Below are 26,454 nucleotides of genomic sequence, written 5' to 3' on the forward strand. Positions count from 1 at the left end.
ATCCTATTCCATACTTAAATGGGGGAAAAAAAATCACTTTAAACTTTGGGAATTAATGTGTGGTCATAGGCACAAGATGAGCATGCAGATACCTCCTGCAGGAAAAAAATAAAGATGTGAGCATACATGATATTTAGCAGTTTAACCTGAAGGTGCCATTTTTTTCTTGCACTGGAAGATTCTGATAATGAGCTTACTAGGTGATCTAGTTCATGTATAAAGACTGTTATATACTTTTTTACCAGTTCTTGAGTGTTATTGAACACCTCAACACCTAAGAATAATTTTTTTTTGTGTTCAAATAAAACCGAATTCATAGTAACAAATGGTATTCAAAACAGCTTATCAAAATAATGGTTGAATGCACTGTTATTGTAAGTCAGCATTTTTTTTGGTCAAGAACCAATTCAGAGATGACTGATTTTAATGATGCATATAAACTAACAAAAATAAGAGAGTGCACTATAATCACTGTATAGTCCTTATGAAAATTACTTTCTGGCTATAAACAAGGCAAAAATAAAGTATGTTTTACCTTTTTATGGATGTTTAGCATAATTTAATAAAGCCTAAGTTTATTTCAGAATGAACATATAGTAGAAGTACTGTTTAATGAACAACCAATGAAAAGTATTCCTTGCACTGTTGAATTTTATACATAAACCCAAAAATTTGCAAACTCAACAACTTGTAGTAAAATTCTACTGTGTCTATTCCAAAGACAGAATTACTGAAATGTTATCTTTAGAACAGCAGTCACAAAACAAAGTCTGCAACAGTGAAGTCTGATAAAAAACCCCCTGATTTTTCCTGAGCCATGGGATTTAGGAAATTGCAGGCACTAGAAAGCAGTCTTCAGATTTTCTTTGCTACTTTTTAATTGAGTGCTGAAGTATGCTACACAAATCTACTTCAATTCTCTGCAGCAAGTGATTAAAAGGTAGGATTTTTAAGAATTTTACAGTAAATAGAACCCTTTAAGCAGGAGAAAGCCTCTAGCTTCAACTTAATTTAAATTCTGTAGTAATGTTTCTCCAAATTATTTTGACTCCTTCTGTTCTACTTGCTCAGAAATGCCTGTCTCATGTCCTGAATTCAAAGTACTAAATTGCAGGAAGGAATCTCAAAAGTTTCTGAAGTTTTATATCCCTGTAAGCAATTGCTGTCACTGTTGTGAGACTATGTAAAAAAATTAAACTTCGTTAAAAAACTCTAAAGCCACAGAAGCAGTTATTTATTAAAACATGTTACATGGATTTGAGACAACTATAATTTACTGATTCCTCCTTTTACCTGTATTTTAGAAATGTTTCAGGAATCTTAGTGTTCATCAACTGCATCAGTGGAACAAGCACCTTCAGGGCACTAATCTTTTCTTCAGATAGTTTCCTCGGTTCCTTCTGATGAACTTTTAAGATTTATATTCTTTCACCAGAAATAGGTGGCAGTCAAACTCCTCAGATCCTTGATAGAAATCTGAAGTCCTGTCGTAGTTTACAGCAGTCATTAAGGGGGAAAGGGCTGTATCTCTAAGCTATACAACTCATAAGAGAGGGTTTCCCTCATTCATCCTGCCAAAAGTTTATTAATTAAAAGAATCCTGAAGTACACAGGACAATCACTGTTCTTCCTTCCTTTTTCATGGAGACTGAAGACACAATATGGCCTAAAATTAGTTCTTTCAGGAGAAACACTGACATAAAGACAAGTTCAGATTTAAAACGAAATCCTAGTTTCAAAATTCAAATGGTTAAATTCACCCATGACACTGTGAGGTGCTTCCTGCAACACATAATAACCATTGTATACCTCAATAGCATTTTTCCAATCCCATAAAAATCTGAATTTTGTCTTTGTTATTTTAATATAGTAGCTCAGATGCCTATAAAGCAACTACATTTACAGGCAACTTATAATGTGTACCAGCAGCCTGACACAGTGGAAACATTTATATGGTATTTGACAGATAAAAAGAGCAAATTCTATTCCTTTTCATTCCAGGTGGTATTCTCAGCCCTACCTAGAATCCTTATCAAATAGATGTCTTTTACAGCTTGCCTTGAAGCTACTTTGTACGAAGAAGGAGTGAAAGGAGGAGGAAATTCCAGACCTGAAGCATGTGCCACCTTTTCAGATTAAAATTCCTTGCCAGTTGATGAGCACAGCAAAATCACAGCCAGAAGTCACTTATCAAAAGTTCTGCTCACTATCCACCTTGCAGACACACTCTGTTAATCCTAATATTACTGACATCGTAAACTAAAAAGCCTTGATATCAAAGATCACCACTGTAATATATGAATTGGCCAGTGTAATTTCCATAGGAATTCTTCTTTTGTTCTGCCAAACTGATAACACTGAATGTGTTTAGTGCCTTTGAATGGCAAAATTTATATTTTACAGTTCAGTCACTGTTGCTGCATGTCTAGGTGCATATTAGGCAGCGCACTGTAACAAGTATTGTGAGGTCCTCCAGAGCCACTGCTCAAGGAAGAAGAGTTGATTCAAAGTTTGAGGATTGTTGTTCACTACCAACCACCAACAGCTTCAGTGTTGGTATTTTTCTTGTGAAGTCCTTAAGTCAACTGACCTACATGACCTGTTTCTCTGTTAACTCCTGCTGAGCAGCAACTACATTGTCATTGCTATAGTGGTTCTTGGTCAACTGCATTAGTAGGACTTCCACTGGAACCATAATTTCTGCATGTATCAGAGAATAAAGCTTGTTTCAGCATAAATTATAAACTTACAAAATTAGATGTTAAAAAAAGCCTAATCAAACACTACAAATGGGAGCGAAGCAAATGGAAGTAGGAGAAAATATGTAAAACCTTTGGTTGTTAGATTTTCTTTAAAGCACTTCTATGATTAAATGTGAAATTTGCAGATTCTTGAAGAAGCCCTACTTCTAGTTGCATTAATAGTAAAACTAGTTTTCTTTTAGAACTGAAGTTCTGAGGCATGCATTTTTTGGTAATTTTGTGTGTCTTAAGAATGTGGGCTTCAATTCTATACATAATAATGAAATACATACTACTATAATTTCTACAGTCCTGCTTCAAGACATAAAACCAAGTAAATAACATAATATATATCTCCGTGAAAACATGAAAAGCATTTTCCATCTATATATAAAATACATACACAATAAATATATCCAATTTGTTTAGTGCTAGAGCAAGAGAGAAATCCACTGGTTCCAGAGATGCATTTTTGGCCATTGTTTCCCTTTTCTGGAGCACATGAGCTACTTGGTAAAACATAATGTATAGGTAAAATATAATGTATTGTGCTCTGAGCTGCTTCCTGGCACTTTGTATTGACTGAGGTATTTATTGAGTAATTAATCATCTCCTGAATGAAATGCTTCCACATATATTTAGCAACATCTCTGGATGCCTTACAAATGCACTACACATCACTGCAGAATGAAAACTGGACTGAGATACTGTAACTTTAGGGAAGTGCAAACAGCAGGATTGCATTTTCTTAACTATTTAGTTTTCCAAGGAGAAAATAAGATAACTTGATGAACAGTTTCAAGGGTGGAAATGCTTTTAAGCTGCAATATTAAGATTAACTGAAGGGTTCAAACTTCTGTATCAATACAGAACTCCAAATTTGGTTTAAGGATATGACTGAAATCACAATAAAAATACAGCATCTGTATTTCATGTAGGACGCACTCATATTCCCCAAAGTTAAAAGTCTGTATAAAGGAATATTAATGCCAATAACCAGAATCTGTGATGCTGGTTGCCATAAGCAGGAAGAACATTAAAATGGAATTGCTACTTCTTCCTCTCTTTTGTATTTTCTACGCTTCGCATCCTATTATATATAGTTGAACTATCTGAGGTGACAGTTCTAGCCCACGGTTGCCGCCTGGGCCCACTCGCCTAGGGCAGAGGCAGGGAGCACTGCAGGGCATGCACCACGCTACGTCAAGCAGGCTCAGAGCTGACCTGGAGGCAATAATGCCACCAGAGCCAGGGGAGCTCTCTGCTCCGGCACCAGGTTAGCTACCCGCTGCATTGCATCGACGCATGCCTGACACCTAGGCATCTCTATTAGCCCCGGTGTTGCATGCTCCACCTTGTAAAACGCTAGATAGCCCTGTACAGTGCAGAGCATACACGGGTCAATCACAGTGCTAGAGACCCGAAAAATGACGAGAGGGTATGTCCTCTTGTCAGCAGTTTAGCGACACTGAGGCCCGAGCAGTGTCCCAAAGAACGGGAGGGTGACCAACAGCCCTCGCTGCTGTGTGCCATGATCCATTCGGTGCGGCGGTTCCACCGTGCCTACACTGGACAGACGACGACTGCTCCTTTCCTAACACGGACACACATCTTCTGGGCTTACCGCTAACAACCCTCATAGTCTTTAGGTGGCACATGACCTGGCATGAAAACACCACAGCCTATTGCTGAGATACTGAAGGGGAAAAACCCCAAAGCAAACTCCCACAAAAATCTTCCAAAACCCAGACAAACCCAAAAAACGAAGCAAAAAACCCTCTCTGTCCTTTGCTGAATCTAACAACTCTGCACAGTGGCAGCTGTAACTTCTGAGGCTGTGACTTGCTACATAGCCCTCTGTTTACAAATATGTAACTGAAATAACTATAGCTGGCATACCAGAACACAGATTTATTAAGCCTTACAGTCAATAGATCATATGACAATCACCAAAAGTGCAGAAAAGACTTGTCATTTTCACTGCCTGAATCACTTGGAAAAAATACCACTCATAAGGAAAAAAAAATAAATTCTCAAAGAGCGGTGTGTCCACAAACAGTAAGATCAATGGCATCTTAGTGCTGAAACAAGAAGATCATATCTACCTGTCTAGATGGAGCTCAGTCCAAAAGCTGACCCTTTAGGGAAAAAGAACAGTGTTTTAAACAAGGGAAGAGGAGGGGAGAGGAGGAGGGATGGAGAGAATAAGGAGGAAAAAAAGAAGGAAAAATGAGAAAAAACCTGAATGGGAAAAGGATGTTTTTTGGGAGTCTTCCCCCCGCCCCACCCCCCCCCATAAAACTAGGTCTCCTGGATACTCTAATAAATGGATTTTGATCATAATTTACTACATTACCAGCTACAAATTGACCTTCCACATCAGTTTCTCACATCAATCCTTTCTACAAAGACATTAGTACAGACAAAGGGCTCAGGAGGTAATCCATTCCCACTGGGAAACAAATTATCCCATACCAATATCCACACAGCAAAGCTGTTACAATGTAAATATCTACTGTATAATACCAGTGCTTAAAAAACGTAAGAATCTTGCTGAATCAAGACTTAGGTTATGATCATGTTCCTTAAAAGTACCATTTCATTACAAAGTTCAAAAGATCTCATTCTAGATCTCTAATAGCTACACAGTTAAAATAATTTTACATCTAAGTAGCACCGTTACCTAAATGGGATTACAAGAATGTGTTTGCTTATTATTTTGAATAGACTACAAAGGTTTAGAGCTACCAATATTTTATTTCCAGAAATATAAGTGCTTAACCAGGCATAAAGCAAATTTTCTTAATACTAATATCTTAGAAGATGTAACAGTTGATATAAGGTGTGATCATCAGAACAAAATGCCATTTAAAAAATAATTCAGTCTTTTTCTTTGGAATAAACTGTGCTTGCTGCTCATGTGTTAATCTTTTATTCTAAAACACTGAGCATAAGTGCTGGTTATTATGCAAACATAAGGTATCAGTTTGATGTAAACATCATGGTGACCAACAAAACAGAACATCTCAAAATTCTTGGGTTTATGAGAGCTTCAACAAAGTAATTCCTATTTTCTAACAGCTACAGATGTTAGGGACAATAAATGTTTCTGGTGGAGAAAGGAGAGCAGGTTAAGGAGAAAACCTTTCCTGTTACAGTAAATGCATCAAAATAGAGGCCTGTTACCAATAAAATACTTTTAAGCCTATACTTCCCCAGAACTCCATAATGGCTAATTCCCACTGAGCAGAGAAAAGGACAGAAGGACCATCAGTGCTTAGAAAAAAGCATCGGGATGACATCACTGCCTGTCTGCTGCCCAGGAAAGGAAGAGAGGGATTATCCGAATAGTGAACATCTGGATTGTGTATATAAAGGCAATGAAGGATTTTTATACATATTAGTACACTGAGTTCCATTGATTTTTTTATCTTACAAAGAAACAGTAGTGCTACAATACGCTTTTATAATTAAAAAGGAACAGGAATTCCAGTGGTCTGGGTTAGTGTATTAAAAGATACACAAACAAATTTATCATTCATTGCTTCTTTACTGTGTTTAATTGAAAAAATTTGGCAGATACTTGAACTTATAACTCTTTCTTTTTTGAGTTAAAACAATATAGCTTGGTAATACTGGTTTTCTTCTTTCTGTCAGGGTTTCAGACACAAAGATTTTAAGTGATACGATTTGGATCACACTTAAGTTGAAAACATACTCTGTTCCCCATCCCAGTACCATAAAGACTGCTTACGAAAAATCATACATGTGAAGTCCTTTAATTTCTTAAGAATATGACTCAAACCAAACTTGTATTTTTGCTCTTGTGGTTTTTTTTTTTTTTTTTTTTTTTTCCACAACACAGCATAGAGTTCCTGCATAAGTCACAACTCTCATAGTTGTGTATATACAGAATTGTCTGCGTATAGCAACTCCACCAAAAAAAATTTATTCTAGACTGGAGTACTATGCAAAGAAACATTCTTACCTTGAACTGTCAGAGTTGCTGATGCTTCAGCTTTTCCAACCATATTTTCTGCAACACAAGTATATGAGCCCATGTCTCCTGCGGTAACTTTCCGGATTTTCAAGGTATGATCATCACGGATTTCGTATCTTTAAATATACATAATAATAAACAGTGAATAGAAATAATAGACCTTTGTAAAATTTCTGTAATGGATAAAAATTACGATGGGTTTGCCCTTAAATATTTTTATACCTGTATTTCCCTTAAAAATATGTATAAATCCTTATAAATTGATAATGTAAAATTAAAGTTTTAAAAGCAAAATATATCTAAATATTTGAAAACCTTATCCTGATTTCATTCGCAATGTGAAACAGTTTTACTGACGTCAGTAGAATTTCACTGGCATAATACAATCATAAAGCTCTAATGCAGAATGTTTTAATTGTTAGATGGCTTTTAACATTTAAATGTAGTAATACTTACTATTCTCCCTATAATTTTTCCATGAAAAAATAAAGGATTTTTTTAACATGGTTGAAAAGAAAATATTGTTCTCAAGAAGATCACAATTGTTTGAGAGTCAAGATAAATAATTTTTTATAAAGAACAATGTGGCCTTTTACAATTTCCTCTGCATTCATCACCTTTTTTTCTCTTCTTCGTATAATGTATTCAATGTGCTTCTCTTTTTGGGAAAAATTTTTTTTCTCTTAAAAATGCTCTAGTTTTTATTAAAGCTGTAGACTAGATTAACAGGAAGCTGGATTTGGATGGCTGGAGCCAACTGTTACAGAGTTTCTTCTTTCAGTCCCATCCCCTAATAAGTTTTTAACTTATAATTGGGAATTCAAAGTAAGAAAATACCTAATCTATCTATCAATCACAGAATATATTTCTTTTTAACAAGGTGGTTTACTTTTTAGCCTGAATTAGAGCAATGACAGGGAAAAAAAAAAGTTAATTGGAAGTTTAGTAACAAAAACATGTATAACCAAGGCAGCTTTCTACATTACCAGACTATATTTATATCAACTGCAATTCCAGTATACACTTTTTGATGTGGTAATCTAATTTACCGTTTCTTATACATCCTCCAAAATGTGTAATAATTAAAAAAGACTCTTCAGGTGAAGCATTAATCTGTGTCAAATATTACTGACTGGAAGTTATTTTTTGTGGTGTTTGTCATGTGTTGTCACAACAAAAGCTTGAGAACGAGCTGTTCTTCAGTTTCAATATAAATAACTTCAAATAGAGCTCAACAGTAATTAGAAATGTCTTATTAGATCAAGCCAGGCCTTCTCCACTCAAGAAAAATAAATGCTACGTGTCAAATGTTGAATGGCTACATCAGACACCAAGCTAGATGACATAGAAAAGGTAACTCCATGTACTGCACCTTGCTTTTGGCAATTCACCATCATCCTTCCTCCACCTTACTGTTGGGACTGGGTCCCCTCTGGCCTCACACTTAAACTCCGCACTATCATCCACAGTTACAGCCAAATTACTTGGTCTCTTCACAAAAGATGGTCTCTCTAAAAGGAAAGGAAAGAAAAACAGGGATTATTCCAGCACTTCTGTGTCCAAACTGCGATTTTCCCTGAACTGTGGCTGCTGGAGCAAGGGGAGCAGGGTGACGAGTCTGACGGAGGTGCCTCTTGCTCCCATCCCCAGGCAGAAGATCCATAGTCCTGCAGATGGCCAGTGCTGTGAACCTCAGCGCAGGAGGCAGATGCTTTCAACAGGGGCTCAGGATCTGAGCACAGACTTCCTCACTTCTTTTATCATCGCCCTAGCTAGCTAAAGGAAATATCACCGTCACAGCTAATATAGCTAAAGGAAAACACAACGTGCACAGAAAATCTAAATACACCTTGATCCTCAGATAGAAGCAGGCCTGCTGCAAGGAGCCAGACAAATGATCACACATCTGCTGCACTGCTGCTGAAAGACAGAAGGCACAAACCAAACATCATCTCACGGGAGGTTCTGACGCAGCGGTGCCTCTGAATCTGAAGGCTAAATGAGGCCCAGCACAGCATCTCTGTGAGGCTGCTTGCAGGTGTCAGCAGAGCAACCAGCGTTCAATGCAATCGTTTCCGATGCTACATTAGAAAGACAGCATTTTCTTTTGCTAGCACACATAAAATAAAACAACCCAAAAAACCCCCACAATGTCCTCTCTATTGTTTTTGTTCATAAAAATTGCAGTTATCCCCAATTTATCTTGTAGGGCATAGATGACCCGCATCCTGGCTCACCAGAGTCAGATTGATTACTGCATAATTTTTCTCAGGTGTTGTGAAACAAAACGGGATCTCAGTACAGGCTGTGTGCTTTTCTGGCAACCCAGCTACTAGCCTGAAATTTCAGGAAAGGGTTCAATACATTTTTCTACCTCTAACAAGGTTGAAAACTTTATGGTGCTGGGCTATTCATAGTTTCATAGTTCCATGCCAGTCTGGAGTGCAGTGGGGTCTGCACACGCACAAGGAAGAAAAGTATTTTTAACAATTTCTGGGATACTCCAGGAAGGATTCCCCATCTAGAAAGGGAGCACAAGATGACAACAGAATGTCCATAAAAGAACAAGGAAGGTTCAACAGGAGAGTGCTCGGCAGGTTCCGTTGCCTCAGGCAGATGACCTTTTTGCCTATAAACCTGTGAAAGCTCTGAGTCAGTTGAGAAGGCAATTGCATGTTTTGACTTGTATGTATTAAAGATATAAATGTAATCTCCCTAGAACTGGAAAAGTCTGAAGCCATTGGCACAATCAGGAAGGGCGAATACCCCAAAATACACCACAAATTTCTCATAGGAATATAAAAACACCAGACAGAAAGACAGACAGGCAATCCCATATTCTTACTGTCTCACATCTGTGTTTGAAAAAGGTGGTTCCGAATATTACTTTGAATTTGCAGATGAAGATACAGAGATTCGGTATTATAAAACCTTAGTGAATGGTTCGAAAAGGACTGACATGGAAATGTGAACTGAACAAAACCCTACAAAAAAGATTCCTTTATTCTCAAGGATGTTCAGACCAGCTGGATGCTTGTGCTTGTGTTGTAACGCTATGCAAATAATGATATATGAAATAGCAAGTTGATCTTTAAGTGTGAGTTCTAACCTGGGTTCGTATAAAAGTGAGAAATAAACCAGAGACCTACACACATGAATGTAGCTGTGAATTAAAAAATAGAAATACAGACACCCCCAACCCTAGCCCCTTTCTTGTAGGTGCACTAAGAACGCAACATGAATGCAAGAACGTTCCAGATTACACTTCAGAGTAAGAATAGTTTGGGGAAGAATATCCAACTTAATTATGCAAGAGAAAAATGACTGATTTGGTAAGGCCAGAATTGCCGCACAACAGCAAAACCCGCAAGAGCACATTGTTCTTTAGATCAGTTTGGTAAAGGAAAAGTAATAGCGTAAAAGCTTTTGTCTGCTCATTCATAACACTCTTATTCCAACGCATAAATGGAGAAAGGAATACTGATAATGGACACTGATTTAAGTATCTATCTTTGCCACATGATTATTTAGTAAATACAAGGAAAGCTTTGCAAGATTCACTTTGAAATTTTCTAATATTACACTTTCTGGTGTGCAAACCTCCCTCTGATCTTAAGCAGAGACCTAAAAGGAAAAGTTCAACTTCTAAACAACCAAACCCCATAAACAGAACATTTACAATGAAAGCTTTTAATATACGAAGTCAGCATGTTTCTCATGCCTTTTCACACATATCTAAGGCTGAGTTGAAAGAATAAGGTGTATTAAAGATTTCTAGACACAGACTGCTAAGACACTCAAAGCTTTACTGTCCTATCTGAAAAGAAAACCTCACTTGTCTTCCCAGGCTGAAAATCAGAAATACGTTTGAAGGGAAAACAAGATGAAGAAAAAGGCAAAGACAGACCTCTCCCTGCAACACATCCCTCTTACAGGTGTTCAGCAAGAGTAGTAATTTACAGCTTGGATTATGTAACAGTCCATACCATCATTCCCTGGTTACTAGTAGACTAGTGATGAGCAATTAACTGGTACAGTTAACAAGGAGCCCAGTGCAAGGACTTTACTCAATGTCTCTACAACTTTATTTTCACTCTAGATTTTTTTTGGAAGTTTCTTAGCTTCCAAAAAGTTACACACTATCTTGCTTGATATTCAGTTTTAACAACTTTATGACAGCCTACAACCTTGCTTTATTAAAGAAAATCCTGCTTCAATTGAAACTCTATTTCATTTGCCCAAGTCCTAACCCTAAAAAGTAGTGAAGACAGTTAAAAGTGTCAATGACTAAGAGGAGAGGTCTTAAACCTGATTTTTTTGCATTTAAAAAAAAAAAAAAAAAAGGTAAAAGGACTAGGAGGACTACAGCAGCAGCACTGTGATGTATGAACCACGGCTTCGATATTCTCATCCTGTGATGACAAAATATCTATTCCTTCTGCAGAAACAATCAAGCTACCTCAAGCATCCCCTACTTTAAATGCAACATGGGACACAATCTGAATAAAAACTACCAAAGCTGCATCTACAGTGATCATGAGGCAACTCTCCCATGCTGAAGGAATTCTGAGAATGCACTTGGAGTTACAGCTTTAGCAACAAAAAGTGTCATTTTCAGCTAAGCTCAGTTATCATAAATTAATTTTAATTTTTTGATGCTCAGAGGAACTGTCATTAGGATGGCCCGAATAAGTAGACTTGTTGTATGCAGCACACATAACTATAAATGAAAGGATTATTATTTAAAATAATTCTGATTTTCTTCAGTGAGAGGGAAAATTAAGCTTCTACTTCTTACTGATGTTAATTTTTGTTTTGCTATTATTTTACAATACTGATCCAGTCAGTGGACACTGGAATTATTTTCAGTTCGAGAGCTAGGTAAGAAAGTGTCTTCTGATAGCAGAAACAGTCCAAGGTGGACTGCAAAACCATCAATTGTCACCCATTTGCTAGAACACAACCATGGCAAAAGCATTTTCAACATAAACACTGAAAAGGAAATCGCTGAGAATAATCCTTAATAAAAAGCTTACTAGGAACAACAAAAGTAGGAAATTTTTATTAACACAGTCTTAAAAGGAGTTCTTACCTAAAACAGTGAGCTCTGCAACTTCACTTTCACGTTCCCCAACCATATTCGTTCCAACACAAACGTATTTGCCAGCATCGTTCTTTCTTGTGTATGTGATCATAAGCTTTCCTCCTCTGATCTAGGACAAATCAAGGACAACAAAAAATACTTTAATATGAACCAGCAATTTCATACTATTTATTAATTTCAAAAAGCTTTTGTTACAGACAATGAAATCAAACAAGCTATCAGTGATTTTCCAAATCACACAATAAAGTGGACACCGCCCCCCAACCTATTAACTTAATTTCTTTCTCTTATGCAAAAACTCCTTCTTTTAGTTTTACCTAAGTATGTAAACATTTCTCAGATTTGGACCCCTATTACTCTTTTCTTCATTTCGTGTAATGTACTACTGGCTGTTCAACAGCCTTTTTAATACTTGTTGGCCAGAAGGCCCACAATTCCTTCCTATGTACTACTGCAGTTTGATATAACCAGGTGGAGAATAAAAATTTGCACTAGATGTAAATTCCATTTTCACATCAGGTGCTTCAATTAATTTGTCTTGAGAAGTATGTATAGTTATCCTACCGTTGGTCATGCTCGTTATTATTCATGAATTCTGTGTTGGTTTTAGTTTCCATTTCTTAAGGAAGTGAAGGAAATTTTTTCTTCTTTAATTCTTCATCTTTAAATAAATAATTTTAACGGCTGATAAGCAATTGGGAAGAAGCAATTAAATCCTTACTGAGAAGTGAGTAACATTCTGCTCTTAATTCTGAATTTAGTTTTTGGAAGAAAATGGAATTCTGATAACCCCAAAATGCAAAAAACATACTTTCCCTTTGTGATTCCAAATCTTATTATTTTATATAATTACAAATAAATACATATTTTAAATGGATATGAAAATATCTGATCTCCCTTTAAAAGTATTTATTTTCCCATCTGATTGACAGAATGGTTCAACAAGTCTCAAAGTTCACCAAAATGCAGCCAGATTTTTGTAGGCAACTGAATACACACCAAATTTATTTTGAGATACAATCCATTACTTAATTACATTAATTACACTTCTAAGCAAACATAGCCTTATGAGTCCATTCACATAGGAAAACCTACGCAGTTCAAGGCATGGGCGGAAGTAAAGTACACAATAAATAAAAGCCGCAGATGAAGCTACATGAAAGGGTCTAATGTGGTCAGTGACAAGGAGGAGAGTGTTCTTAATACGAGGTATTTTGTTCAAGTTGCCTGCAGCTAGAAATCTATCCCTGAAAAGTTGACACCTTGAGCACTGTTGGGCTCTTATTATCATTGTAAGATGTACGCACACAAAGATGACAGTCAGTTATTGAGATAAATGAACATGCACGTGTAATGTAGATAGTGTTGCATACAAATTTCATTCTGTTGCCTTTGGCACTCGTTCGAGAGCAGAAAAGATAGGTCCTTTATCATCCAGAAATCTAGTAATGCTGAAACTTCAATAGGGATTTGAGGCATGAAGAATGAAAAAGTAAAGGTGACCTGCAAACGCCCATATTTCAGGAATATGTGTGCAATTTTAGGTTGTTAACTGACTGAACTGGTAAGCATGAGAAGAGAATGTAAAATAGAACTAGAAGTCTGTCTCTATTTATTCCCATTTCACATCTCCCTAAACCACAGAAAGCTATTTATTTTGAATTAATCTATGCAAATAATTTTTTAAAAAACAATTTTAGAAAGATTTCCACAGGCATTTTAGGGTATTTATATATTGAGATACTTATGCAGAAATATATACTTTACATGTATATAAATATTGAATGCACAGGATTTAACAAAGAAATGTACTTACATATCACAAAAATTCACTAACTCAGTTGATGATTTCAAACCCATGTAAACTAAAAGGAGCGATTTTCATACATGTCTTAAGAGTTTAAGTCCTCCTTTCAGTAGCATTTGTGTTCCTCTGTGATTTTAGCCCTTATGAAAATCCCATTCAAACCCATTACCATATGACACAACTGCTTATTTTGCAGAAATTGTAACCTCCCACAAGAACTATCCTAGGAATTTCTTTTAGGAATCACCACAAGGCTCTCTTAAAGGCATAGATGGAAGGAAGCGTTGAAGTAGAAACATTTGAACAACAAAATATCATCGAAAGCTGCTTTTCTTCCGCTTTATTTGAGATTTACATAAGGAAGGAGAGGTAGAGGAAACATTCTCTTTTGAACGTTGAGGCAGACTTCCAAAGACATGTCAGGAAGCTGCCCTTCCAAGACGGAATTCTGAATGCATTTGATTTATTTTTCCCAGGGTTTTTAGTTTGTTGATCTTGTTTGTTTTCCTTAAAACAGAAGAAGGGGTTAGAACTTTAGCTACAATTTAGCACATTAAATTGTGATGAATTACAGAGTTACAATAAAATGTACCACAAGTGCATGTAGAATTGTGTGTCTGTAACTAGAGCATTCGCAGACATTTTAAAAAAAAAGCATACTGCCACTCTTGCATCGCTACCCCCAGTTTTCCACTAAATTTTAACAATTAGGTACCCACCATCTCTAGTAAGACTGATCAAGCCCTTCTATTTATCAACAAGACACTGCAAATCAAATCTGTAGCTATGACAAATTTATGTTCTTTACACCCAATGTTTGCTACTTTTTCTCTCAGTAGGAAGTCCTAGAAATAACTACGGACTGTAGAGCAATGGCTTTAAGTAGCAAAGTACACAATGAAATAAACGCCTGTGAAGTTTCGCAGGAACACATCAAGAATCACTGCTACATTTCTTTGTCTGACTAAGTTCATATCCCGTAAGTCCTGTACTGTAAGTTCGTATCCAGTATTTAGAGCAGTAAAAAGGCCAATCACCCTTGGGGGCAGTATCTGAAATACTGCAAATTAGAACTATTCACAGTCTGTGGATACTTAATTAATCAAGGCCTTTTAATTTAGGTGCTTTGGCTCTTCCCATATTTGTGCCCCTGCCTCGGAACACACCAGCTGGACTTTATAGGAGCAAATGATATAATGGTTTGAAAAAGTGACAGGCAGTATTATATTTCATCCCAAACCTCCAGAAGAGTTGTTACCATACTGAATACAAAGAAAGTCCTTTCTTCCTAGTAAACAAGATATAGCAAACAGTTTTATTACACTGCTCTGGGTGATACTGCAAATCATGGGAAAGGAATTACTCTGCTAACTGCCAAAGCTTAAAGTCCAATTTTGAAAAGATGGAAGTAAGTATCATGTTCCATTTATACAGAAATGATGCCAAGGTACTTTTGGACTTTTCACGCCTCTTCAGGATTTTGTTCCGTTCTGTGCCTACCAGCAAATTCATCAGGGCTTTGCAAGCAGAGAATACAAGAACAGCACTGAATACTGATGAAACAACAAGACTGTGATCGGCGGTTCACAGATGATCTTCAGTTGCCTGTAACACATATGGATTGTTGTATGTACGTTAAAAGAATATATGATAGCATGGTGCCTTACAAAGAGTTATTGAAAGCTATTTTCTATGACCTGCCTGGCTGACCATATTTTGCTCCTCATGAGTAAATTGTTCATTCAAGCAAGTCCACTTCATTTATTTCTTTAAACAATAGTTGGAGCCATTCATACAGAACACTCTAGGCACCCACAGAGTTAACTAGGTCCAGAATTGTAAATTATGGCCACCCAGCAGCAGAAAATCATATACAAATAATGAATCAACTCGGTCAGCCAATAAATCAAATCCATAAAAAACTTACCCAAGGGTTCTACAACATACCACCAAGTATTCAGTATAACTGTACACACATATATACTTATTTTAAGACCATATTTTATATACCTATGCATGTTGTGTGTGCATGTGGAAATTTCTGTACGTATAAATCCATACCCATCTGTCTGTGTTAAGAAATATTTTTATATATATGGGTGATTAATTTACTTTTCACAGAAATGTGCTATGAAATATGAGAAAGAATGCTGCCATGAGATAAATCCTTGGGAAGTCCAAATATAAAGGTGGCTGGTGTTTTGTTGGGTTTTTTTACTTTCTTTTAGCTCCTAGTTTTATTTTATTTAATAAATGAAATCTGCTTTATTGCAAAATAATTCTAAAACAAATTTAAATCCATAAGAAAATGAAATTTAGACTGCAGGGTAAAATACTCTGTTTGAATAGCCAGCGTTTCTGAATATGTAGTATCTCAAATTTTATATATTTTAGTCTTCTATAGTACAGCATACGTATCACATTTTATTTAAATGAGACATGACAGGCATGTGATACTAACCTGTCAGACATGGTCTTTGCTTTAAAAGTGTGCCATCTAATTATAAATGACAATAACATAGTTAAAGAACAAGGCAAATACGGGCAATTGTAATTAATAGTGTCACCAATGGTAGCTATAAGTAAAATGGAGGTTTTATTCCTTAGGAAACACAGAGTTTGCTTGATTTCCTCTATGCAGTCTAGCATCCCGAAACAGATTAGTATATCCATATTATGACCTATTGTTGCAGCACAGAATGTAAGGCATGGAACGTCAGCAACAGAAGACAAATCTGCAGTTTTAACAAAGTTGAATGAAAAACAGTATAAATGAATACTTATCTTAAATTTTCATTTTAAAACGTGTGTCTTGTTTTAAGCCTTGGGAACCCCAAGTATTCTTTTCTATCTATTACAGTATACTTAAATATCAGACACTAGACATCAAAACGTGTTTGGAATAGGTCTTCAACAATGATTAAAGTTTGCTCTTGTACAGCTTCAAAGTTCAGACAGAGGAGTCTGTCCTGCTTTCGGTTCCATTCCCTGGAACCCCAGGAAGGTACGTGCTGCCTCGTCCAGATCAAACACACACAAAAAAAGTATTTGAAAGACGTTTAAAACATACTTTCAAGTGGTCTTCCTCTGCTGTGTCATGACAAAGTGCAAGTCAATTGTTCCCCCCTACCACACAGACCAACAAAACAGTCTTGCGATGATGACAGGCCTGAAGGTAGAGTCTATAAAGGATGGTGCAAAATGCACAGGAAGGTACCTTTACTTAAAAAGAAAGAGCATTTAAGGTAGATAAAATGACAATAGATTCAAGCTGCTGCTTCTGGCACCCCTGCCAATCCAGACAGGATACATCAGAGTCAGAATCGGATTCAAGTCTGCTCATGAGACTGCCTTCCCCTCTTTTATGGCCTCATTATTAATGGCTGTATCTACAAGAAGGTGGATACCTACAAAGGCTTAAGGGTTATCTGTGTCCTGAATTGTCTGGTGACTTCAGAGGCAGCTGAGGGTTATTCAGCCCTTGGCATTATCACAAGACACCAAATATCACAATTACCATATGTGTTTGATACTTCACCCAACTAACAAGATCGTGGAAACAGCCAGGATATATGCAGAATGTCATCAATCAGCTTCAGAAAAGAAAAAAATCCATACCTCAGCATGTAAAATTTTCAGAAGTTTAAAACTGTAACAATCCCAAACTTACTTTCTATAAACATTTGGCTTTTGTTAATCACAAAGGAAGATTTAATTCAAAATAGGCCGTATAAGCTCACATTAATCACAACTAATTTCTGAACAGACAGCTATGTTTACATAAAAATATTTGAACCAGTAAAATACTTTCCTGAAATGTTTTCACAGCTACAGCACAAAACATTTACTGTGTAATACTTCCTTTCTGATTATAAGCTAAGATTAAAATCCTCCTACAACAAAACCATGTTATGACTACCTTCATGGATTTAAATCTGCCCTACCAAGTCAAAAACCAAACAAACATACTAAGAGCACACACACAAAAAAACCTAAAAAACCCATAACCAAACCCCCAAAAAACAAGTAGCAAATACTTGCCTGAAATTGTTTTTCACAACGCTATTTACTGAGCACAGAAAACACACAAAACAACTAACGAGCAACACATAAGGATAACTTACAGGACAATAAAAAAATATATGAAAATAACCGATGTTTCTGCAACACCCAAAGAAAACCCAACTGAGCCCAACATGGGAATGACATGTTCGTAATGACCACTATGATATTTCTGTAAAACCGTGTATTTCACTTCATGCACAAATCTTGGCTGGGATGCACTGCTGCAGCTTTCACTGCAATCAGTGACTGAAATCAGCAAAGTGAACTTGAACTGAACCCAGTGTCTGGAATGTCCTCATTTCTCTCCCCTTAAGCAAGTCAGATGATTTGAAGTATCTGTTACACAGGAATTTTCTTTTAAGCATCACCACCACTGTGTTATTTACACACATCCAAGGATAAAACCCCAGACCAGCTGGGGTTAATTTGCCACACGAAATCTCTCAGTTTTTATGTTACCTAAAGTATTGCAAATGTAATAAGGGAAAATAATCCTAACCAACCACAAATTTTAAAACATATGAAAGAGTCCTACCTGCTAACTGTGAAAGAAACAATACAGCCCAAATCTACAGAGGATCGAAGCAGCGATTCCCCACTAAGCATGCCTGCGCTTTGAAAGACAGATGCGGGGCTGCTCTGTGGGGCTGTGTTGAAAAGTCACGGAGAACAAAGCCATGGGTGGTTTCAGACTGGCTCTCCAGGGACCACAAGGGCCCGTGTACCCGACCAGAGCAGCCTCTGCCCCCCTCCCCCAGGCTGCCCAAACCCCGCGGGCAGCACCGCCGGGGGGTGCAGGGGCACAGTACCACCACCACGCCATCTGAGGGGCATGGGCTCTGCCGCTGAGTTCACGGGGATTTCAGTTCCAAACTGCCACTGTAGGTATTGACCAATGCTGTCTTACTTTTCTAAGCCTGGAGTTAATGTTGGCGTGACAACGATGTGGATTTAAGACAACTCGGTATCACAGGGTGTATTTTGTCAATAGGACATTTCCTATTTTCCCCTAGGGAAAGAGGAGCTGTGCAAAGCATGAGTCTCCAATGGCAGAGTCCTAACTTTCAACTTCAAAGCTCAGAAGCACGGGTAGATAAAGCTTCACCAAGACTTGTAATCTGATGAGAGACATTTCTCAGAGAGCAGAACTCTCACAGGCATCGTGCCAAAACGTGGGATTTTTCCAGGTACTTATATAGGGTCTTCTGAAGAGAACTGTGCTGACAGGACTCAAGTTATCAAGAGCTTTGAAGTAGATGTTCACAGGTCTTCTACGATGAGCTCCCACAAGGAATGAAAAGGTTTTTAACATGCAAAACCAAGGTTCTTCTAGACTTAAAAGTACAGTTGTGAAACAACAGCACAAAATCATCACCGTCCAAGAACAGAGAACAGAAAGGAAAAAGAATTATTCAAGTATTTTCTCTTTGCATGGCTCTGTGCAGCAGATCATTATTTTCAGCTTTGGCTTCTGTCATTCAGTGACCTTCTGAGACACAGCAGATTTGGCACAGAATCCCAGTTGCCTTGAGGAGAGGGCACATCTCCACCGAGACTGGCTGTCCAGTGCTGGCTCCTCACTGAAGGGGATGCAAATTAACAGGCTCCTGGGTCCTTCCTGTGACTGTTGCATTCCCTGCACTCGACTGCCTGTGAAGGCTGGCACAGCAGCTTCCCAGGGCAAGAAAGAATTTGTCTTTTTCTGAGGGTAAATCTGAGCCCTTTACGGCACAGAATATAAACTGAGAACCACATCAAGCAAAGAAAATTAGTCACAGGTGGCAAAAATGCAGTGGTTTCTTTCATACATTTCCAAGTTGGTACTTTGACAGTCTTAAAATTTGAGACAGATCTATCTGACTTCTCATTCAAAATATTTTCTTTCAAACTTTACAATCAAGCTTACTTCCAAGAAGTGTTGGCCCTACCAACTAACACTACAAATACACTAATATTTTGCAAAAATGTAACTTTTTTTGTAACATAATTAAAACCTACTTATTTTCTGACTTTTGAACAGGATGCCATGTCATGAAAATGAGACCACACTTCAAAAAGAGCACATAAACCTGGGCTGAGTTTCTATTGCATTTATCTCTGACAGAGCCTAGGCTTAGTACAACTCTAACTTTTATATTAAGACTATGCTGGATGTACAAAGTTGTGAAAACGTTAAACCTTTCACATAATTTGTGTAACTGTTAAAAAAAAAAAAAGGAACACATGCACCACATTGTCCCTTTCATGAACAGTTAAACACAAAAGTAATATATGAACCTTCCACATTTCACTCTTCCATCAGTGATCACCGCAGCTATTGTGACTGCAGCACATGCAGATCATAAATCACAGATTTCCTTGTATTTTTTGTGGTCTGCACAAGAAATTTGTGCTACAGGACTGAGGTAAAAACCTGCAGTCACAGGCAACCATTAGTAAATCTGACCGTAACTTTCATTTTTATTGAAGGAATGCTGAAAACCATTGTGCTAGACAATATAGCTACAGATAAGGTCCCTGATTGGAAGACGCTAAAATTTAAACACACAAAAAATAAGGAGGAGAATGTATGCACAGAGAGGTAAAGATCAAGTCCCCCAATTTCCCCCGCCCACACAGCAGTCCAGCATCATGATTATTATTTTTGTGCTCAACTTTAGATACTCCAGACAGGCTCAACAGGGAGTGGGTGACCTGCAGCTCTCGGTCTGTTCGCCCCTGTTCAGCTGTTCTTTAGCAACGGACAGTGAAGCAGGAGCTACTTGGGCGTGTTACTCTTGAAATAAGCCAGCGCAGGTTGCAGTCAAGCAGAACAAAGCCCACACTGTTCTCATTCTCGGTATGTCCTGGGATCACTGCTCCCTGATGCTCACACGTTTCCTACCGCCATCCTTTAACTACGATACCCTCTGAAAGCTGCTCATGGGCTACTGCTAGGCTCGCCACTGAGAAAAACGGCTCCAGTATCAGCAGGAACAGGCTGCCTACCAGTTCAGCTACTCCCACTCAGCCTTTGCCTTTGGAGCAGCGAACCACTTACTGCTCAGTGTGTACATGGAAGCGGTTGCCGTGTGAATAGCCAAGGAGAATGAGGAGACTGAATCCTGCAGAACCCTGCCTCTCCCCTTGCCTGTCTGCTCGCAGCTGGGGGCTGCCCGAGCTATTCAGGGGGGCTGTGGAGCCCTGCTGGGGTAATTGCTTCCTTTGCAGAGGTTTTTTGCTACTCCTCTCAGATGCCACGGTGGGTTTAAATGCCTGGCACAATATTTGTTGTTGAAAGGGTATTGTAAACTGCACCAATGGACAAGGCAAAGAAAAGTGGCTGGAAATGGGAAGAAATTGTTCTGGATACTGGAAATACCAGCTGCCCAACTTTTCCCATTTGTATCTACAAAACAAAGTAAAGTACAATCCAGCTGGCCAAGTTCTGTATGGAAATCGGTGTCTCTTGTTTGTGGCAGTTTGGCGTTGGTAAAATGGGCTTGTAGAAACAGCAGAGAAATTGAAATTACTCAGCACTTTTATCTTTCCAGTTTCTCTCATGGCTGCATGCATGCCTTTTGTTAAACTACTACTACCCTAACATAAATAGGAAGCTGTCATGTCTTCTGTGTGAGCAGTGTAAAAACACATAATGAATAGGAAGCGATCTTTACAGAAAACTAAGTGTTATTTGATCAGATTTCAGTTCCTTTGGTACAAATTACCTTTTTTTATGACAGTGCCAGGAAGTTAAAATCTGCAATTGCATTCCCACAGTAAACGTTTCCTCCCTAAAAACACAGAAACAGCCTCACTATGCTTCCAAAACAGATACAAACCCAAATGTTCAGTCTGAAGTAAAGACTTAACTTTTAAAGACATGACTGTTTCTTTGCCAGGCACTCAGCATGACAAACAGTGAAGAAGACATAATTCTGCATTTAAAAAGACTCATCTGGCCAAATTTTTCAAAAACAGATGGCAAAAGTTAGGAGTCCTTGGCAACTGTGTAAAGTAAGGGGCAGTCAATGCTTTTGACTATCAGATGAACATACTGACACATCCAGGTAGTCGAGTTTGCAATTCCACTTTCAAAATCTGGTCCTACATGTAGATCACCAAAAGGTGTTGCCTGTAGCTCATGGCATGCAATACAATGAGTCCCATCCTGACCGAACGGAGACCATTTACAAAAGGCCTGGAGTCACCACTCCTCAGACACTCTGTGACTTCAATCAGCACCACAAATACATACAAATATTTCCAGAAGTATCTGCGACTGGCATTTCTCTGTGTTGCTCCCTTTACTGTGATTTTTTTCTTTTGCTGACTTCCCACACATGCTGATGTACCTCAAGGAAAGATAAGGAAAATGATGCAAAAAACACACACTAAAGAATGCTGGGGAAACTTGATGTATGTGAACAGGCATGGAAGACAGTATTTAAAGGACAGTTTTGATAGTATCTATGCAAACAAAAGACCTTATCTATAAGCCTCCTTAGTCTTCTTGCCTCCTTTTCTAACAGGAACATTAGCAGGATCAACCACTACTGCACTATGTAAACAAATTTCAAGTAGGTCACATAAGTACCCTGATGTCTGAACCAAGGCATAACCTTACAGAAAATTTTGTTAACAGAAAAGTTCACCCTTGTTTATCTTACAGGGTATGTTTGTTCCAACATAGATCCACTTGCTTTGCTTATTTATGTCCAGAAAAGGTAAAGAAATTATACTTGCTACACTTGCAGATTCATTTCTAATGGAAGACACATAATGTGGTTTTCAAACCCTGAATAAACATTCAGAAATTAAGGGGGGGAAAGTTCTAAATCCCCTCAAATATAAGAAGTATATAAACTAAATAGCGAGCGGAACTTTGCATTGTACCATTAAGGTTTATCCTTCATATACTTATGTCATGGTTTAACCCTGGCCGGCAACCCAGCCCCCCACAGCCACTCGCTCACTCCCCCTCACCAGAGGGATGGGGAGGAGGACTGGAGAGGGATGTAGAACTCAAGGGTTTAGATAAGAACAATTTAATACGGAAAGCAAAAGCTGTGCATGCAAACAAAGCAGAACAAGGGATTCATTCCCCACTTCCCACAGGCAGGCAGGTGTCCAGCCATCCCCAGGAGAGCAGGGATCCAGCACGTGTCATGGTTACCTGGGAAGACAAACGCCACGATGACACATGTCCCCCCTCTTCCTCCTTCTTCCCCCATCTTATGTACTGAGCATGACATCCCATGGTATGGAATATCCCCTTGGCCAGTTGGGGTCAGCTGTCCTGGCTGTGTCCCCTCCCAGTTCCCCGTGCCCCCCCAGCCCTGTCCCTGGCAGGGCCTGAGAACCTGAGAAGTCCTTGACTCAGTATGAACATCACCCAGCACCAACCAACCCCATCCGTGTGCCATCAGCATTGCTCTCACACCACACCCAAAACACAGCCCTGCACCGGCTACTGAGAAGAAAGTTAACTCCATCCCAGCCAAAACCAGGACACCTTCATACAGACTTTTTCTAAGTCAATCATATTGTTGATTTTTTGAAGAAAAATGAAAGCCAAGTTCTACTGTAAATGGCAGTCAGTCATGACCAGAAATGTTACAATTTTAGAGAATTTTTGATACAGAGGGAAAAAAAAAAATGTTCTGATGATTCTCTTCATCTTTCAAATAATACCTTGTGTTACTACACATTTGACTAAAGTGCCATAAAAACTTAAAAACGTTTTGTCCTTTGGTAAGATCCACTTTCAGTGGATTGCAATGAAAAGTTACATGTTTTCCCCAGACCTAAAGTTTGGCAAGAAATCGTTAGTAGAATATAATATGAATATTTCTACTATATTTCAGAAAATAAGCTTAAAAATTCTTAAATTTCTGAATATAGAAATTCTGGAAAATCCTATTAGATGCAAATTTTCTTCAAGTTTTGAGAGAAATGAAGCATAAATTATGTACTATAGATGATATTACTGACACTTTTAACCATCCATGCCAAGAACAATCTGAAATGCAGGCCATTCTATGCACACAATACGAAAATACTATATTTACTGTATTTAGAGTTTCCTTTAATAACGTGTTAGATTTTGATCTAGGCTCACTCTGCTCACGCAGCAAGCTAATTTCACAGCAGGATTGCGTGGAAACACACCACAAAGGTATGAGCTTATGATCCTAATGGTAACTTTTCAACAAATGCTTAGTAGAGATTCCCCTTGAAGCAGAGGACTGGGCCCCTGCTGAGCCTGACATACTTCCTTGAAGAGTAGAAGACCAGAAGCTCATTCAGTGGGTATTTGGAAGAAGGTATACATACGGGATTCCATCAGAAAGACATTTTAGATGCTAAATTAGTCAGCTAGGCACACAGGTATTAGAATGTTTTGAAGTGTTGTTTCTTCTTCTGTATGACCATGTGGTTAAATAAGTAACACTTTTCCTTTTCAGAAACCTATTTTCTGGCATTGTCAACTACTGTTCAAACACTTCCAAAGGGGGAAAAAAACCACATTGGATCACACCTAACTGGAGTTAGTGTAGCTGTTACCCTGACTATTTTAAGTTTCCAGACCAGTGTAAGAGAAGGAAAATGACAGAAATCTAACTGAAAAGAGTAAGTGATTTAAGGCTTGCTACCTAAAAAATTGTGTTCAATGTTTACAGAGAGGACAGAAAAGGATACAACACTGTCCCAGGAATATCTCAACTCTCTCAGCTGAACGTAAAGTGGACATAAAATAACTTTGCATATAGTCTGAATGCTGCAGATAGGTACCCAGGTTTAATGCCTATAGGCCTATTTTAGAGACTGCATCCTGTAGAAAGTAAAGAGGAAAGAATGTAAAGGTAAAACCTAATAGCCTATTGGCTGCTTGGGATTAAAAGTAATCTCCTGCATTTGCAGAAACAAAAATTGATCTGGCATTCTCCACTGCACATGAATAAATAGGTCATCTTCACCTTATAAAACTTTTCAACATTAGCTAGTGTCAATTCTCAAATGAGAATATGTGGAAGTCATTTGAAAGAATGTAGGGGAGAGAATAAAACTGATTTTGGTATCTATTCCTTTTATTATTTCATGACCACAAAACTGATGGCCATTAACAGTATCCAGAAGTAGATCTGGCCAATCAAATGGCCTGTGTGTTTTATCAGAGGACAATCTTGGGGGGGGGCGGGGATGATGAACTCTGCTAAGAGCACATTTATAGGGTACAATGTATTAAAACAATATTGTAATACATATTTGGAAAAATCCATGTCAGCAGACTTCTCTTAAAAGAGTTCCCTTGGCTAAGTATCAGTCCCACAGACAGGAACAGTATTTGCACATATAATTTTCTGGGTTAGCAAACCAAAACCCATTTTAATTATAACCAGCTAATTATCCAACATGGTACCTTGGTAAGACAACTGCAAACAAATAAAGTATCCTTAACCTGTAAGTAGCTAGAACTTACTCCACAAAGCCAATACTTAATGATGTCTGTCCCCACACACTTTTTTGCACTGTGTAGCTATGTAGTACTGTAAGCAACAGTTCAGGTATGAATCTGCTCATTTTGTATTTAAAAGGAAATGCTTCCTCATCTTTTTATTTTTGCTTATGGTCATATAGTTTTTATTTTAATCATTTAGGGGAAAAAAGAGGTAAAGCTGTAAGTTTTAAAATTTCCCATCTAGGGAAACACAAAACTAGGAAGAAATATAATTCACTCTCAAAAATCAACAAAACACACTCCTATGAAAAAGCAATGAGAGACTGAGGCTTCTGTTTAAGTTCTCAGAAACAGTGTAGGCTGATAAACGCTCCAAAAGAACAGGTATCCCGAGCATCACAAGCTGTAAAGATGTGCTAACCTTGGTGACAGTCAGAACAGAAGGGTCAGAGGTTCAGCTGACATCCCTGGGGTGATCCTTCAAGGTGAATTTGAGACTCACTGACAGGGCAGCACAGTAAGACTGCCACTGCAGTCTGAAAAGCATATATGCTTCAAAGACGAAGAACTGCCTTTTTCTTGAACTTTATATTTATAGTAGTAAAAGAAATGGCCTTGGTTAAGATGGGTAAACATAGGGAGAACACAGTTTGCCACTGTGAATGTTAAAAGTTAAAAGTTAAAAAGCTGAAATGTTAAAAGTGAACATTTTTGAAGGTTGTGTTCTCTTTTTGAATCTGAAAAAATTAGAAAAGCAGGCTCACAGGTGTATTTACACTGGTTGCTCCAACGACTCTTTGCAAATTTAAAAAGTTATTTCCCCATGTCCTACTTAAAATGTCCAGATTGCTAAAGTTAAGGTTTCTCCTCCTACTGAACAAAAACCCGTTACAACTACCTACATTCAGCTTCAGGAATAACAGATATAATACATGACCTCTTTTACCACCAAAGATTGTGATTTTGGATAACGAAAGCAGAATAGCAGCTGCCACCTCCAGTTGGGTAATTCCTAATATTTAAGAATGACAAATGCAAAAGACACCGGCAAGACATATAACATGGACATTTTCTAAGCAGAAAGTCTCATTAGGACAAAAATGAGAATGAATATGGAGTATGTCCATAAAATTCCAGCTGGCAAAAGGAAAGTAACTTAATGACAAACAAGCCAATAACAACAAAACGTGAAGCAGTGACAGCAACAGCAACAAAAAGATGAAGAATGTCAACTCATTCAGCACTTCAAAAAGGGGCTTCTCCCTTGCTGTAAATTATACTATATACTTTCTTGGA

The 26,454-nt window shown here is 37.9% G+C and overlaps 1 protein-coding gene across 7 annotated transcripts in view; it reads right to left on the reverse strand.

Annotated features, from left to right (window-relative positions):
• ROBO1 (roundabout guidance receptor 1) overlaps positions 1–26,454 on the reverse strand; it is a 650,911-nt gene that overhangs the window by 75,039 nt on the left and 549,418 nt on the right. For all 7 annotated transcript variants that reach the window (XM_055701108.1, XM_055701113.1, XM_055701111.1 and 4 more), the window contains 3 exons: positions 11,834–11,954; positions 8,114–8,252; positions 6,730–6,857 (listed from right to left, as the gene is read on the reverse strand). In XM_055701108.1, coding sequence (XP_055557083.1) covers positions 6,730–6,857; positions 8,114–8,252; positions 11,834–11,954 — 388 coding nt within the window. The remainder of the gene's footprint in view (positions 1–6,729; positions 6,858–8,113; positions 8,253–11,833; positions 11,955–26,454) is intronic.

This window comes from Falco cherrug, chromosome 2, assembly GCF_023634085.1.
Source record: "Falco cherrug isolate bFalChe1 chromosome 2, bFalChe1.pri, whole genome shotgun sequence".
NCBI lineage: Eukaryota > Metazoa > Chordata > Aves > Falconiformes > Falconidae > Falco > Falco cherrug.